General features: G+C 42.8%; 1 protein-coding gene across 9 annotated transcripts in view; it reads left to right on the forward strand.

Annotated features, from left to right (window-relative positions):
* TLN2 (talin 2) overlaps positions 1 to 15,119 on the forward strand; it is a 426,878-nt gene that overhangs the window by 274,563 nt on the left and 137,196 nt on the right. For all 9 annotated transcript variants that reach the window (XM_025472602.3, XM_049104468.1, XM_049104470.1 and 6 more), the window contains 8 exons: positions 1,893 to 1,994; positions 2,949 to 3,025; positions 5,729 to 5,909; positions 6,772 to 6,885; positions 9,026 to 9,134; positions 9,842 to 10,050; positions 10,635 to 10,733; positions 14,534 to 14,701. In XM_025472602.3, coding sequence (XP_025328387.1) covers positions 1,893 to 1,994; positions 2,949 to 3,025; positions 5,729 to 5,909; positions 6,772 to 6,885; positions 9,026 to 9,134; positions 9,842 to 10,050; positions 10,635 to 10,733; positions 14,534 to 14,701 — 1,059 coding nt within the window. The remainder of the gene's footprint in view (positions 1 to 1,892; positions 1,995 to 2,948; positions 3,026 to 5,728; positions 5,910 to 6,771; positions 6,886 to 9,025; positions 9,135 to 9,841; positions 10,051 to 10,634; positions 10,734 to 14,533; positions 14,702 to 15,119) is intronic.

Raw genomic sequence — 15,119 nt, forward strand, 5'->3', positions numbered from 1 at the left:
TCTTTGTGTTTGAAGGACTTCCTTTAGCCATTCTTTAAAGGTAGGTAGATCTGCTAAAAAGAGATTCTCTTAGCTTTCTTTTTTCTGAGAATGTTCTTATTTCCCCTTCTTTCATAAAGCATCATTTTGTCAGGTATAGGATTGGACATTGACAGCTCTTTCTTTCAGCACTTGAGAAATATGCCACTTCTTTTTGGCCTTCAGGATTTCAGATTAGAAATTGTTATTCAAGTTGGTGTTCATTTGTAGATAATAGGTCACTTTCTAAAGTTCTTGTTGTGTGTTTCTCCAGATTTATTACATTTGGAATATGCTCAGCTTCTTGAGTTTGTAGGTATGTATCTTTAATTTGGGGATATTTTCAGCCATTATTTCTTTTAATACTTTTTTCTTAAAGATGTATCTATTTGTTAGAGCATGAAAGAGTAGGGGAGGGAGAGAATCTCAAGTAGACTCCCCACTGAGCACAGAGCCTGTCATGGAGCTCAATCTCACAACCCTGAGATCATGATGTGAGCCAAAATCAAGAATAGTCGGGTACTTAACTGACTGGGCCACCCAGTCACCCCTTGAATACTTTTTTTTGTCCCACATTCTGTCACGGTAGGATTCGGATAATATAAATTTTACATCTTTTGTCATTGTCCCACAGATCCCTGGAGGTCTGGTTTGTGGGTTTTCTGTTTTTTGTCTTTGGTTGAATTTGTATTCTTTCTAGTCTTGAGATTGACTTATTAATCCATTTTCAAGCCTACTGATTCAATGCTCTGTCATCTCCACACTACTTTATCATGTGAGTTTTTAAAATTTTATTCAGTACCATAATTTTTATGTACTTCTTTCTACTGGCTTCTCTGTTGAAACCTCCTGTTTGTTTCAGAAGAATTTGTAATGGATTGTTGAAACATATTTTATGATGGCTGCTTTAAAATATTTATCAGATAATTCCAAAATCTGATTCATTTCAGTATTGGCATCAATTAATTATCTTTTATTATTACTATTTTGTCTTACTCATATCATAGTTGTTTTGTTCTTGATATGAGTAGTGATTTTTTAAATTACATTTAGACATTTTGATTTTAAGTTAGGAAACTCTTGATCTTACTTAAATCTTTTGTTTTATCAGTCACCTTGTTTGGATTTAATGTTGTGTTCTGGTCTCCTTTTGTGGGCTTTGGTTACAGTGACAGTTTTCGGAGCCCTTGCAGTGCTGTTCTGGATTGTTTTGACACTGCCAGGGTTCTTGCTCAAGACTTGATGGTGCTGTTTGTGAAGGTACTTCCTTGGACCACCTGCTATTGCTGGGTGACCTTTGTTGGGATAAGCAGAAGCTACGGGCGGCCAGTCTCTGTTCATGCCATTAGGTGGAGTTCAGGAGGACATAGGTTTCATGTGACCACTGTTGCAAAAGAACAAGGTCACTTGCCTGTCTGTGGAGCAGGGACTGGGATGGGCTGGGCTTTCATTGCTCTGCAGCTGCTGGTGAGTGCCAGCCAGCCCAGGTTGTGGAGCTGGTTGAAGACTCCCAGATAGATCTTCACTGGGCTTCTCCTCTCCTGGTCCTTTGGCGAAAAAGGACAGGCTTTTGAAATCCTGCCTGTTAAAGGTTCTGGGTTTCAGTTACTCACCTGGGGGTAATTGGATATAAGAGAAAATCTAAGAATTCACCATAGAGTGTTTTTTCAAGTACTGCATTCCCCAGTCTACCTTTCCAACTTTCAGAGCCTTTTACTATTGTTTGCTGAATAAATTTTAGGATATTCAGTTGTGTTTGGGGGGAACAGAAGGGGAAAGTGAGTCTGTACCATCTTGTTCTAGGACTAGACCTCTATCTTTACCTTTAAAACTGCAGATATATAATTATATTCCTTCTGATGTTGTTTTTTCAGGATTTTGGGGAGTATCAGGAAAGCTACTATTCAGTACAAACCACTGAAGGAGAGCAAATATCCCAGCTGATTGCAGGCTACATTGACATCATCCTCAAAAAGGTATTTCATACTGATGCAACTTGGAAAAGCTGCTTTGTTTTCTTTCTTTCTTTCTTTCTTTCTTTCTTTCTTTCTTTCTTTCTTTCTTTCTCTCTCTCTCTCTCTCTCTCTCTCTCTCTCTCCTTCCTTCCTTCCTTCCTTCCTTCCTTCCTCTCTCTCTTTTTTTTTTTTTTTTGAAACATTGACTTAGATGATGCTGTTACCTGGAAATACACACACACAAAAAACAACCCTAATTTGAAGTACTTGATTCACTAATTTAATCTTAAGATTGCTTGAGTGTGCAGTCTTTAATCTCAAGATCCTACAAGAGTTTCCATTTTAACTGCAGTTCATATTTATATTATTACTGCCAGGTAATGAGCACTAGTGGTTCACTTAGCTAATGAATGAGACTAGCAAACCCCTCAGCATCTTCCTCTCTAAGTAGTTATGCTTTCCAGCCTCTTTAAAAACCTAGGTTGAGGGTCTGAAAATGTTCTTCATATTTTTCAGTGAAATTTTTGTTGTTAAGTAGGGTCCATGCCCATTGTGGAGCCCAAACTGAGCCACCCAGGCATTCCTCATGAATGTTTACCAAATTACCAAATTTTACAAATTTTTACCAAATTTAGTGGGGTTATATACTATCATGATATACAGACAGATTGCCTAAGACTTCAAGATACAGCTCACTGAAATAACCAAGTTCTCTTAGAACATCAGTATCTGTGTCTTGATTTTAACTGTTTGAAATTGAGTCAATGCAGTAATAAACACAAAAGGCATATATCTCTATATTGTGTTAAATACTGTATATTTTTATTGTTGCTTTTGTTTTTGTTCACCTATCACTTACTCCAGTAGAGGGAATTTTGGGTAAACCTCAAAAAGGTTTAGCTCCTTTTAAAAGGTATCTTAGAGGTTCTTGCATCAAGACTTGCTGAGTTTTCTTTTTCTTTCATTTTACCTCAGAAACAAAGTAAAGATAGATTTGGATTAGAGGGGGATGAGGAGTCAACTATGCTGGAAGAGTCGGTTTCCCCGAAAAAGTAAGTATTTTTAAAAGCATTGGAGAACCCAACTTCTCCCATTAAATGGGCAGGTTTCCTTGTGCCAACTCTGGTCTGTTGCTCTGAAGTCCATCAGAAAGGGAGACAACAGTGGGTAATATAAATGAATCTTGCTTCTCGAAGTGTGGTCTCCAGACCATCATTATCAGTGTTGAGTGTGTCTTGTGGGGAGAAGAGGCTATGGATTGTAGAGAGACAGAGCAAGATGTGGTCTTTAACTCCGTCTTCAGACACAGTGAGTGTTCATGAACCCTGTTCTGCAGTCGCTCGTTTAAATCTCCTAACTTGCATCATTTTGGTCAAAGGCTGGAGAGTGGGCTTCTGTTTAATTCTGTGCCTTTTGGGACAGGCATCTACCTAGTGGAGGAGTTATTGTTTATAGAGCGCTTGGTTCATGCCACATGTGTCATGAGGCAGTAGAGAGAAGTGGTTAAAACCTGGACTCTGGAGCCAGACCTACTGGGTTCAATTCTCCAGTGTTTCTCTCACTTTTTTTTTTTAAGAGGGAGAGAATGTGGGGAGAAGGAGGGAGAGGGAGAGAGAATCTCAGCACAGAGCCCGATGACAGGGCTCAGTCTCATGACCCTGAGATCATGACCTGAGTGGAAATCAAGAGTCAGATGCTTAACCAACTGAGCCACCCAGGCACACCTTGGGTCTCTTTTTTAATGTGTGGCCTTGGGGACGTTACAAATTTCCTCTATCCCTTTACTCAGCTCTAAAATGAGAATAACGATAGTACTACCTTATACATTTTATCTTGATGATTGAATTATTAATAAAGCACATAAAACAATGCCTGGCACATCATATGTATATACTATTCTTATCATCTTCATCATCATTTTCAATTCAGAACAGTCTCAAGTTAACTCCATTTTACAGGTAAGGAAACTGAGATTTACTAAAATTAACATCTAATAAGTGGTACTTTGGGGGAAATCTGAGCAGCTGCTCCCCTTATGTTATGTAGAGCAGTGTGATAATAAGTTTTCTTGCCCACACTTTACTCTGTATGTCTAGCATGTGGTCTCATTTCATCGTAATAACAACCCCCAGTGTAAGAGCTAGACCAGATGTTACCACTTGTTCATAACTGAGGAAACCAAAGCTCATGGAAGTGACTTTAGACACACATATGAGGCAGAGCCAGGAGTCAGTTCAGATCTTGTGATGTTTCTTACAGTACCCTGCCAGAAATTTCTAGCATGTTCTCCAGCATATTGAACTTACTAAGTCATGGTAATTGCTTCTCGAACATTTCCGTAAGCTATCATTTTGCCCTGATGTGCTTCATAATCACCTCAAAGGTGCTTTTCCATTTACCCCCTATTTTAGTACACAATTTGGAACCGAACCTCATGTGATGTGTTTCACATACGTGGTTCCCTCTTGAAGAGTACCTTAAGTCCTTGGAATTAGTTAATGACCCTTAGATGGAAATCAGTAAGGTAGTGCTTTCTGGCAGGGCAAATTGTTCCCCTTTAGAGGACTCTGCTGCTCTTGAACTTCTAAGAGCAGTTGAGCGTCTGAGTCCAGAGGACAAAAACTCTTCACTGCCTTTTACCTCTGTAGTCCCTTCCCACTGCCTAGAGCATCATGGTGGAGTCTGATCAAGGCAAGCAGGAAGAATGGCCCACCTGCCACTTCTCCCTGCATTAGACATTGGCTGACATCACAGAATGCAGCTGACTTCCTCCTGGAGCCCCCAGATGTACCCTCCCTCGTGCCAACTCCTCCACAGACATTACTCTTCCTCCATGGATGCCTGTTGTCTGGTATCTAACAGGGCTCATGAGCTTTGCCTTGGGCAATAGGGAGTGATCTGTGATGGTTGGAAAACCCTGGGACAGAGGCCTGGCCATATAATGCAGCTGCTCACCGAATCTGCCCTTACACACACGCACGCACACACACACACACGCACACACACAGTACTCCCCCAGACTCTCCCTGTGTGGGTTCTTTCCTCTGGGCTCCTGTGCAGATATACCACCCTTATATGCACAACGTCCCTACCACTCATCCTAAGAAAATATCAGAAGTGAGAAATTTTCTTTTGTTTTTTAACTAGATGTCTTAAGAATCTTCTTAGAGTTTTTTTGAAATCATCTGGAGGAGGTACCAAAGTCTGTCCTATCATCAAGGTGCCAAAGGTGTTTAAATGCCCTCTGTGGTCAGTGGCCTTGGGCCTATGGGAGTAGAAATGAGCTGTGGGAGATTTTCTTTTAGTTCCTTTCTATACTTCTCCCTTCAGTGCAAGACTAAATGACCTGTGTCCCCAAAGCCTAGATCGAACCTGGCCCACAGTGGATATTTGTTGAATGAATGCTATTTCAGGTGGGATTTACCAGCTCATAGATCAGTGTATCCAAAACTCTTCCTTACACCTGCAACATCATTGTTAGAGAGACATTAACAGTGGTTGTGGAGGGGAACTAATTGCACAATATCCTGAACTGATTAGTAATGTTTATTTATATTCATCCTTATAGAAAGAGTGACCTCAGGGTTCTTCTGAGTATTTTAGTGAGACCTGATTCACAGCTGGGTCTGTATATGCCTCTCTTGAATTGGCCTCCACAGCAGAAAGCCACCAACAGTTGTGCCACATGTGGCATTTTATCATTACACCATATGCTAGTGGCCACCCCACGGTGACCAGACCCCTGTCCCCTACAGGTCCACCATCTTGCAGCAGCAGTTCAATCGGACTGGGAAGGTGGAGCATGGCTCAGTGGCGCTGCCCGCCGTGATGCGCTCAGGCTCCAGCGGACCCGAGACCTTCAACGTGGGCAGCATGCCTTCACCGCAGCAGCAGGTCACGGTGGGGCAGATGCACCGAGGACATATGGCCCCACTGGTGAGGCTTCCCCGACGCCAGCCCTGGGTGTCAGTGCTGCCTCTGATGTGCAGGGAGAGACACTAGCCTGGCACATGCTCTCTCATTCCCATCTGAGCCATGGCTCTTCATGCATGGTCCCAGTACCTGACTGCCCAGTGCTCTCCCTAAATGGGGTGTCTTAGGAACTCTCTGTGTAGGCTCACAGGTATCCTCTGAGGCTGGAGGGCAACCGTGACCTGTCCACCTGACTAGTGATACAGAGGTACAGAGCCCTGCTTCCCCGCTTTAACAGCAACAAGCTGCTCATTAGCCCAGGGCACCCCTCTGAGGGTCTTAGAAATAGAGCAGGTCTGTAGTGATGCGTAGTTTCCCCTGAGTGGATGGTTGCTGCTTCGCACTGATGGTCTCCCTGGAATCATGTGCTGCCGGGGAAGAATTTGATAAAAGCTGAAAAGCCTGAAAGCTTTGAAGTAATTTGACCCTGAAGAAGCATATTGACTGTAGGTTTGGGTGGAATCCTTTCTTATTTACTAAGAATAGTTCTGAGATATAACACAGTTCCTATACCTGAGATCTTTTGTCCTAAGTACTGAAAGAGTGGACAAGCTCCCCTGCCAAGGACTCTTTCTGAGTCGTCTTGTCAGCTAATTAAGCTCTCCACACTCTCTTGATTATAACTTCTCTATTGCAAACACCCATCCTGAGCATTCTATTAATACAGTCTCTATTTCCAGCTCCCTGCTTAAAATGGGAGGTGCTTGGGGTTGTTGAGACACACCATGAGCCTGGAGTTTGATTTTGGCCTTGTTTCGTATAGAGAGAGGTGTTGGTTCCAGGAGTGGGGGGGTTATGACTGCCTCGTGGTCATCTGCCTTTGCAGACCTCAGCCCAACAGGCCCTCATGGGGACCATCAACACAAGCATGCACGCTGTCCAGCAGGCCCAGGACGACCTCAGCGAGCTGGATTCATTGCCACCTCTCGGCCAGGATATGGTAAATATTGTTCATGGTTGTCATTCAGTGTCTTGGCCTGGCACAAAGGAAGGCTTTGCATTCTCTCTGTGTTCAGCTGGGTGAAATCTTTGTCCAACTAGGTTTTTGTTTGTTTGTTTTGTTTTCAATATATTGAGTCTTTGTAGTGAGGTGTACCCACAGGAAGAGAATTGTGGGGTGCTACTAGGCATGAGCAGTACCTCTCAAGGGCCAAGAACTTGGACTGTGAAGTCATATGATTTAGACTCAAATCCCAGTTCCACTGCTAGTATCTGTGTGAATCCAGGCAACTTACTCTCTCTAAGCTCCCATTTTGTCATGCATGCCTGGGGTCCTAATGAAGACTTGTAATCCAGTCGTGTGCAGAGTTGTTAGCACACTACCTAACCTAACCCAGCTCAATGAGTATTAGCTGTTATTATCAGTGCTTTTCAGACGTTAGCATACATCAATCTCCTGGAAGGCTTGTTAAAACAGATCGCTAGTCTCTGCCCCCTTTTTTCTCAGTAGATCTGGGTAGAGCCTGAGATTTTGTATTTGCTACAGATTCTCAGGTGTTCTCCTGCTCTCTAGGGACCATGCTTTAAGAACCACTTCCTTATTGGTCAGTTCTTCAGCAGGGCACAGGTAATTAGCTGTCTTTCTGTAGGTGCTGCTGCATGAAATTATCTAGCCCCTCCCTGCTCAGATTGTGGCCCATGGGCCAGCAGCATTGGCAATACACAAGATCTCTTGAGATGTGGAATTTTAGGCCTTTCCCCAACCTTCTGAATCAGAATCTGCATTTCATTGGAGTTCCCAACTGTTTGGTGTGCACATTACAGTTCATGGAACACTGGCTGGCACTGCCAACCTCAGCCCAGCTTTCCATGTTGGAAGTAGCTGTGAAGTTAAAAGAACCATGCCCAAGGCTCAGCTCAGACCAAATAAATCCTGTCTTTGTGGGTGGGGCCTGCTTTTTTTCATCTCCCCAGGTGGTTCTGATAGACAAATAGGACTGAAAACCACTCCATTAGGACAGACGGGTCCATCTTAGGCCAGGGCCAAGATGCAGTATGTAGTCTCATCTTGCCCAGCCACAATAACTGTCCTCTGAGTCCTCCCTACATGCTGTGTTTTCCATTTGTGTACTTGTATATTTGCAGGTGCTGTTATACTCAGTGCTTTGTCTTCCAAGAACCTGAACTCATGAAACATGTTTCATGGGGGACCTTCAGAGTAGAAATACATAAGGCAGACACCTTCCCCTATCCAGCACTATTGTTTTGGGCTTAACACTCCTGCTTTACTAATTTTTAAAGCATTAGTATACCAAGAAAAAAATATTAGTGCTGGATGTATCCTAAATCTCAGTGAATATTTTGGGGATGTTTTGGGAAGTAAATTAGCATCATATATTACCATAGGGTCATCACTATGAATGTAAATGATCACTTACTGGCTAAGTCCAGAAATGCCAGGAAATAGAGAATTTGCTATTTATAGGTTCCAGTGAACATAAAGTATAAGATCTGGAAAAGTTTTTAAGGACCACTGAATTCCTGCAGTAGAAGAAATGTAAGGCACAGGACCTAGATGTAATTTGCCCGAGGTCATGTCGCTTGTCAGTGGTAGAGCTAAATCTAGAACAGAGGTCTTGACCCATCCCTCCTAGTCCTTCTGGGAAAGGTGCCACATCTATACCACATTCATGGTGTTTAACAAAAGTCTTTGTGCTGACACAGAGCACTCGTGAGCTGAAATGCTGTCATTCTAACCCTGCTCTCTATAAAACAAGGTGGAAAAAAAAATAAGGTGGAAATGCACAACAGTTGTTGGTGCTGATATGTAACATTATTATGAGACATTAATTCTTCTCATTTTTTATTGAATTTACTTAAAGAGAGCCATATAGAATTTGTCTAAAGTCCTAAAGAAAAAGCCATGGGGGGAGTATGGAGAATTTATATGCCATTCAGCATCAGTGAATGAGCCAGAAGCCTGTTAATGACATTGCTTAAGATGACTTAAAGGCTTTGTTGGTGCCAGCCCAGTAACAAGAGTACAGACAAAATGCTGGTCTCATTTTATGGCACGACCTCTCTGGTGTCCTGGGCAATCCCACGCAGTGACTGTGTCTTGCTCTTGTCTGGTTTTGCAGGCGTCACGGGTGTGGGTTCAGAATAAAGTTGATGAATCCAAACACGAAATCCACTCTCAGGTTGATGCGATCACAGCTGGAACAGCTTCAGTAGTTAACCTCACTGCTGGTGAGTCTCTGAGGGCTTTGTGCCGTGTTGTGGTTTTGCTTTAGAAACAATTACTGTTCCTTGATTGAAACAACAGATTTTCGTGGGACGAGAGGCTAGTCTATTTTTAGGTACTCTGAGTGCTTCAGGCACTTTTTCACGCTGACCCAGGAGAAAGGTGGGGAACATCTCATTCCTTTCTGTCGATATCATGCATCCTTCACCAAGCACTTCGTAGCTCTCCTTATTGTTCACTGGTCTGCTAGATGTACTTCGAAGTGTATGGGAGCTAGTTTCTCCCTTTTGAGAGCTTGTAGTCTAAAACTGGGTTTAGAGGAATCGATCTATCCTGTGGGCTTCTTTAGTCTTATCCCACAGTACCCTCGTAGCACAGCATGACTCCCACCTTGCACTGTTGGGTGAGAGCCCATGTATGTCTCGGCTTCACCGTGCAGTATTTCAGTGCTTCAGGAGCAGAGCTGACCTGCCTCAGCTGCTCCATTTGGAACTGTACAGGTGTGGGTGCTCAGTATTTCAGCATAGGAGGCCTCCGGGCAAAAGAACTTTGGGGGGAGCAGCACCTTGGAGCCAGGGAGTCAGGCATCTCCCTGTGCATAGGCAGCTTTGTAGTCTGATCCCACAGTGTGAAGGCTCATGCCATCACCCATCTGGGCTTTCCTCACCCTTCACCGCCTTCCTTTGATGGTGACAGCCCTTCTGTGTCCCAGGTGACCCTGCAGACACTGACTACACAGCAGTGGGATGTGCAATCACCACCATTTCCTCCAACCTGACGGAGATGTCCAAGGGTGTGAAGCTGTTGGCCGCTCTGATGGACGACGAGGTGGGCAGTGGGGAGGACTTGCTCCGAGCTGCGAGGACCCTTGCAGGGGCAGTATCAGACTTGCTGAAAGCCGTGCAGCCTACTTCTGGAGAGGTGAGCTCTGGGGGCAAGCAGTCACTTGGGTTCCGATGAAGCAGGTGCAGCCAGGAGCACTACTGGGCTCTTGCTCCCAAAGCTGTTCTTCCCATATTATATATTATCATATTATTATATGGGACATATTATCATACTTTGGGGTTTGGATTTGGAGAACTGGGCACAGAATCTATGGTTTGACTTTTGGGACCAGTTGGGCTGTTAGTAAGAAACCTGCCCTACCCCCTCACCCCAGGGTACTTGATTAGATTCAGCCTCATAAACTAACACACATGGTCAGTACACATTTGAAGGGGATACATGTTGGTCCCCAAATTCCCATAAAGTGTATATCACCTTCCTACCAGCTGAGCAAGACTCATTGGTTGAACATTTCAAATCGATCTACCCATTACTGGTTTGTGAACCATCAGGCATTTCTTTGCACAGATTTTATCAGGATATTTAGGTCTCCCATCTGGCAGATAGTATGAGATTCTAGGTGCAGGAGAGCCAGTCCCTCGTGATTCCTCTCCCTGCACTGCTGTCTGATGGCACTGTGAGGAAATACATTTTCTTTCCAACCAATGTGTGTTTTTCAGCCTCGACAGACAGTTTTGACTGCTGCTGGAAGCATTGGACAAGCCAGTGGGGATCTTCTGAGACAGATCGGAGAGAATGAGACCGATGAGCGATTCCAGGTAAGATATTTGCAGCCCATAATTTTGGAAAGGAGTCTAAGTGATGGTCTAGACTCAAACAGGAAGAATGTATGAGAAACTAAATCTTGGTTGGGCTCTCAAGAATAAGATTGAGGAGGATTTTTAGGGGGGTGGGGTCTTTGTTAATTTTTTACTTAATTTTCAATTAAAAAACACTTCATTTACATATCATGCATCATTGTTGTGAAACGCTTATGTAGCTATTCTCACTGGTCAGTATGTTGGACATTCATTAAACACAAAAGTGGAGGAAATAATGACATGAACTCCCTTGTATCTACCGTCCAGGCTCTATACTTATCAACTCATGGCTGGTCTTGTTTCATCTTCTGGGGGCATTTTTTAACCTCATTATTCTGAAGTCCACAAAAAAGAGAAAAAATGTGTACTCCCATAGCAGAGGTTCTCCTTTGTATTCAGAGATGGGTCTATTGTCTGCGTCTTATCCAAAGCCAGCATGGTGGGGACATTTTTTTCTTTCTGTCACTCTTCTTGTTCTGTACCAAGGATATATGCCATCTGTCCTCTGGTGCACAGCTGTAGCCACTGCTTGCAGCTGGTTTAGTGGGCTGCCAACTCAGAGAGGAGCTCAGCTTGTCTGCCTCTTTTCCCAGCCACCACAGATGAGAGGAGCTCCAGGCTGCAATGAACTTGTCTTCTCACGTACTTGTGGGCAGATGCCCTTCCTGCCTTTCTCCAACTCGTAAGACCTGATTTTAAGTAGCATAGAACTACATTCTAATGAAACTTACAGTTCGAGCCCAAGTTCTCTGGAACACGGCCTTTTCCAAATCCTATGTCAGGGAATTGGGGAATTTCATAGCATTCAGAATAAAAAGATCATTCAAGGTCATTCAGCTTTACTTGTAGAATTCAAGTTTCTTGCTTCATGAGTGGCAGTTTTGTGTGCTATTTTAATCTGGAAATACCAAGCTCCATCTATACAAGATGTGTCAGTTACATTAAGACATGGTTATATATACTGTGATACACGGACCTTGCATCTCCTCTACTTTCCACACACCTGTGGTGCTGGGGCCCGAGGACTCATTAATATCCTGTAATGCGGTCAGTGCTGTAACATTCATGTCAGGATGGAGGGTGAACCCCGTATTGGGTGGTAGTAGTATTCCTGGAAGCCATTTCTATGCTGGGATGGCCAGCAGTCACTTAACTTGAAAGAGAATTTACAGCAGACCACATAAATAGATTCCACTAAATTCAAGCTAACTGTGACCCAGTCCTGATGTCCCCTTAGCCAGATCCCCAAACTGCATTTATACTGGCAATTGCTTTTTGTATTAGAGCAGGTAATTCTTTGTAGGCAGGCACCTACTTAGGAAAGTAAATGTGAGATTCAGCTTTTGGCTTACTAGGCTTAATTAACTTGAAGTAGTCAACTTACTTTCCTTAAAAATATTACTGCTTTCCCCAGACTGTTTGGAAAGTTTGAAAAGTCACAGTTCTTCCTGAAGACATTGCATGTGTCCTTGTATTGCTGAAGACTTTTTGTTTTCTTTTTCTCTTTGACAGACTGTTACCATCACATAAAAATGCAAACTCTGTGCTTCCTGTTGTTCTATTTAGACATGCTAGGAGAACAGGTTCAGGTTCATGGTATGGTCCTAAAGAGGCTTTCTTACCAGAGAAAGGCCTGGCTTGAATGCATAACATTTCTGTAAGATCTCTGGGCAAACATCAGTACAGTAGGGTAAATCCTGCACCCTCCTCCTGTTAGGAACAGCCCCTAGCTGACTGACACTGTACTTCTTATGCACTATTTTTCTGATTCTTGAGATCTTATCTCAGAGCTTTTCTTGGGTTCTCAATGTACTGCATGTTCCCAGAGTTAACAAAGATTTATTTTACACAGGCTACATAATAGTGGTCTTGTTGAAAGGTTTGACAAAGGCCTTGTCAGTGACTATGGCTGTAGTATCACATTCTTTTTCTAACTGTATTTTTTTTGGACAATATTAATAGGAGGAACAGGATTTCTTTAAATTGGCCTAACAAAGCCCTTTAGAACAATCGTGAGTCTACACGACCAAATCTTGGTCCCTCTGTGAAAAGATGAATTCATATCACCTGAAAGAATACAATGACCCACTTTGGAAAGATATTTTTAAAAGTCTTGTAAATAATTTGTGACATTCAAGTTGAGAGTGTTCACTGAGCATTGAGATAGGTGTTTGAGAACTGAAACTCTGCAGGCCGTGGTTGGAGCACTTTCTAAAAGTTATGTGGCCACTGAGATCCCAAAGGGCATCTTCAGCTTTTGACACCTCAGGCTTTGCTTTTTCCTTGGACATTGAATAAACATCAGAAACCTAAAATAAAGACTGGACTAAGCTGTTCCTTTCAGACTGCTTGGTTTTTGTCCATTTTAAAATCTGCCTATGTGGTAGGTTTATGGGTTTCTGATTTGCCTGGATAGCATATAGTTTCTGCTCTGTGTAACGCTGTGCAGGCTGAGCACTCCAATCTATCTTCTCATAAAATATCTCCTTGTAAAGACTCTGTGGGTGCCCTTTGCATTCAGAATCAAAAGTGCTTTTCATTATCTGATGAATTAATAAAGACTTCTGACCACATTTCCTCTGGGAGAAAGCCTTGACATGTTTGTTCAAAATAAAAATGGCTCATATGTTTGGGATTTGTTTGGGAAGGCATTTCCAAACCAAATAAACTACCTTCAATACTAAAAGCAAAGAAGCAAATTAAATGTTAACAGTGGTTATATTTCAGGTCACACAGACGGGTGACAAATCTGGTGGGCTAAATCAAAGGATTCTCCATCCTGCAGACAGAATGCCTTTTTGTTGAGTTGAAGCATAAACTGATCTATAAAGGCTCAAAGCTCCTTGCATCTTCAGTGAGGTCGTAGCTTGTAGCTAGTTTATTTATGCAGGCTCCCTTTCCGCTTCTCATAATAATTTAATCCCTATCCAGAATACTACAGAACACTGAGAATAACTTATGTTCAGAGCACTGCTCGCTCAGCTCTTGAGCTGTAGGTATTTTCTGTGCGTGTCCAACATTGCCCTCTGGAGGCAGAAATGTGGCTGAATTTCTGATGGTAACTTGGATCCTTGTGCAAAACAGAAATCCTAATGAGAAATTTTCAAGTGGCAGGGCATGATGACTTGTAGGGCATGAATTCTATCCTTCCTGCAGCATGCTGTATTTATGGCATCTGGATATATTTCCAGCTTTTCTTGATCTACTGCATTGACCACATATTCAAGAGACTTAATCGAAACTCTCTATATTGGAGAAGTACATGAATGTGAATCAGTGGTTAAAAATAAAAACCCTCCCCTGAAATCACCCTGTTTTAGATTTAAACCTTATGCTTGGGACCACTGAGTGGCTCAGAGGTTGAGCGGCTATCTTTGGCTCAGGGTGTGATCCCGGGTTGGGAATCAAGTCCCACATTGGGCTCCTTGCAGGGAGCCTGCTGCTCCCTCTGCCTATGTCTCTGCCTCTCGGTGTATGTGTGTCTCTCATTAATAAATAAATAAAATCTTAAAAAAAAACAAACCTTATGCTACTTAATGTATAGGAGACTATATAATTAGGACACAAGTCTCTTTATGTTTAAGAAAAAGTTGACATTTTAGAAAAATAAGTGGAAAGAATATCCTTATGAAGCACTGGAAAGAAAAGTTCAAATGGGATTTTAATAAAATGTTTAAGTGGATACCACATTTATTTCTAGGCTGTGAAAAGTGATAAAAGAAAAAAGTAAATAACCTGCTTTTTGTTCCCTATCTTAGGATGTTTTAATGAGTTTGGCCAAAGCTGTTGCCAATGCTGCTGCCATGTTGGTATTAAAGGCGAAGAATGTTGCCCAAGTAGCTGAAGACACAGTCCTACAGAATAGGGTGATTGCTGCTGCTACCCAGTGTGCGCTCTCTACATCCCAACTTGTAGCATGTGCCAAGGTAAGCTGGCTGGCAATCTGGGCCCTTTCTTCAAAGTGTCACATGCTCTGATTGGCCGCCAGTCCCTGGGGGAAAACGGAGGCAAAATTTGTTAAAATTGTCTGAGATTTAGAACTTGCTTCAGGTGTTGTCTTTTAGATGACGCGATAGGATTTTGGTATTAACTGCCCCATTGTGCATTTATCATTTGCCATTTCTACTTGCAGATTACCATGTCTCCCCCTTGGACTCCTCACTGTGTGTTAGTTACACCTGCATACAAGGTGTTCTTGCACTGTACAAAAATGCAGTACAGCATCATGAATGGGTTCATAGGTAATCTGCCGATTTGGGAGAGCGCCTTTTGCGCTGTGCGGTGTTAAAGTGAGGGTAATCAGGATTAAGTTCATGGTTGCCAGTTAGACTGTGAGTGCTCTGA

The sequence above is a fragment of the Canis lupus genome, chromosome 30 (assembly GCF_003254725.2).
Source record: "Canis lupus dingo isolate Sandy chromosome 30, ASM325472v2, whole genome shotgun sequence".
NCBI classification, from domain to species: Eukaryota; Metazoa; Chordata; class Mammalia; order Carnivora; family Canidae; genus Canis; species Canis lupus.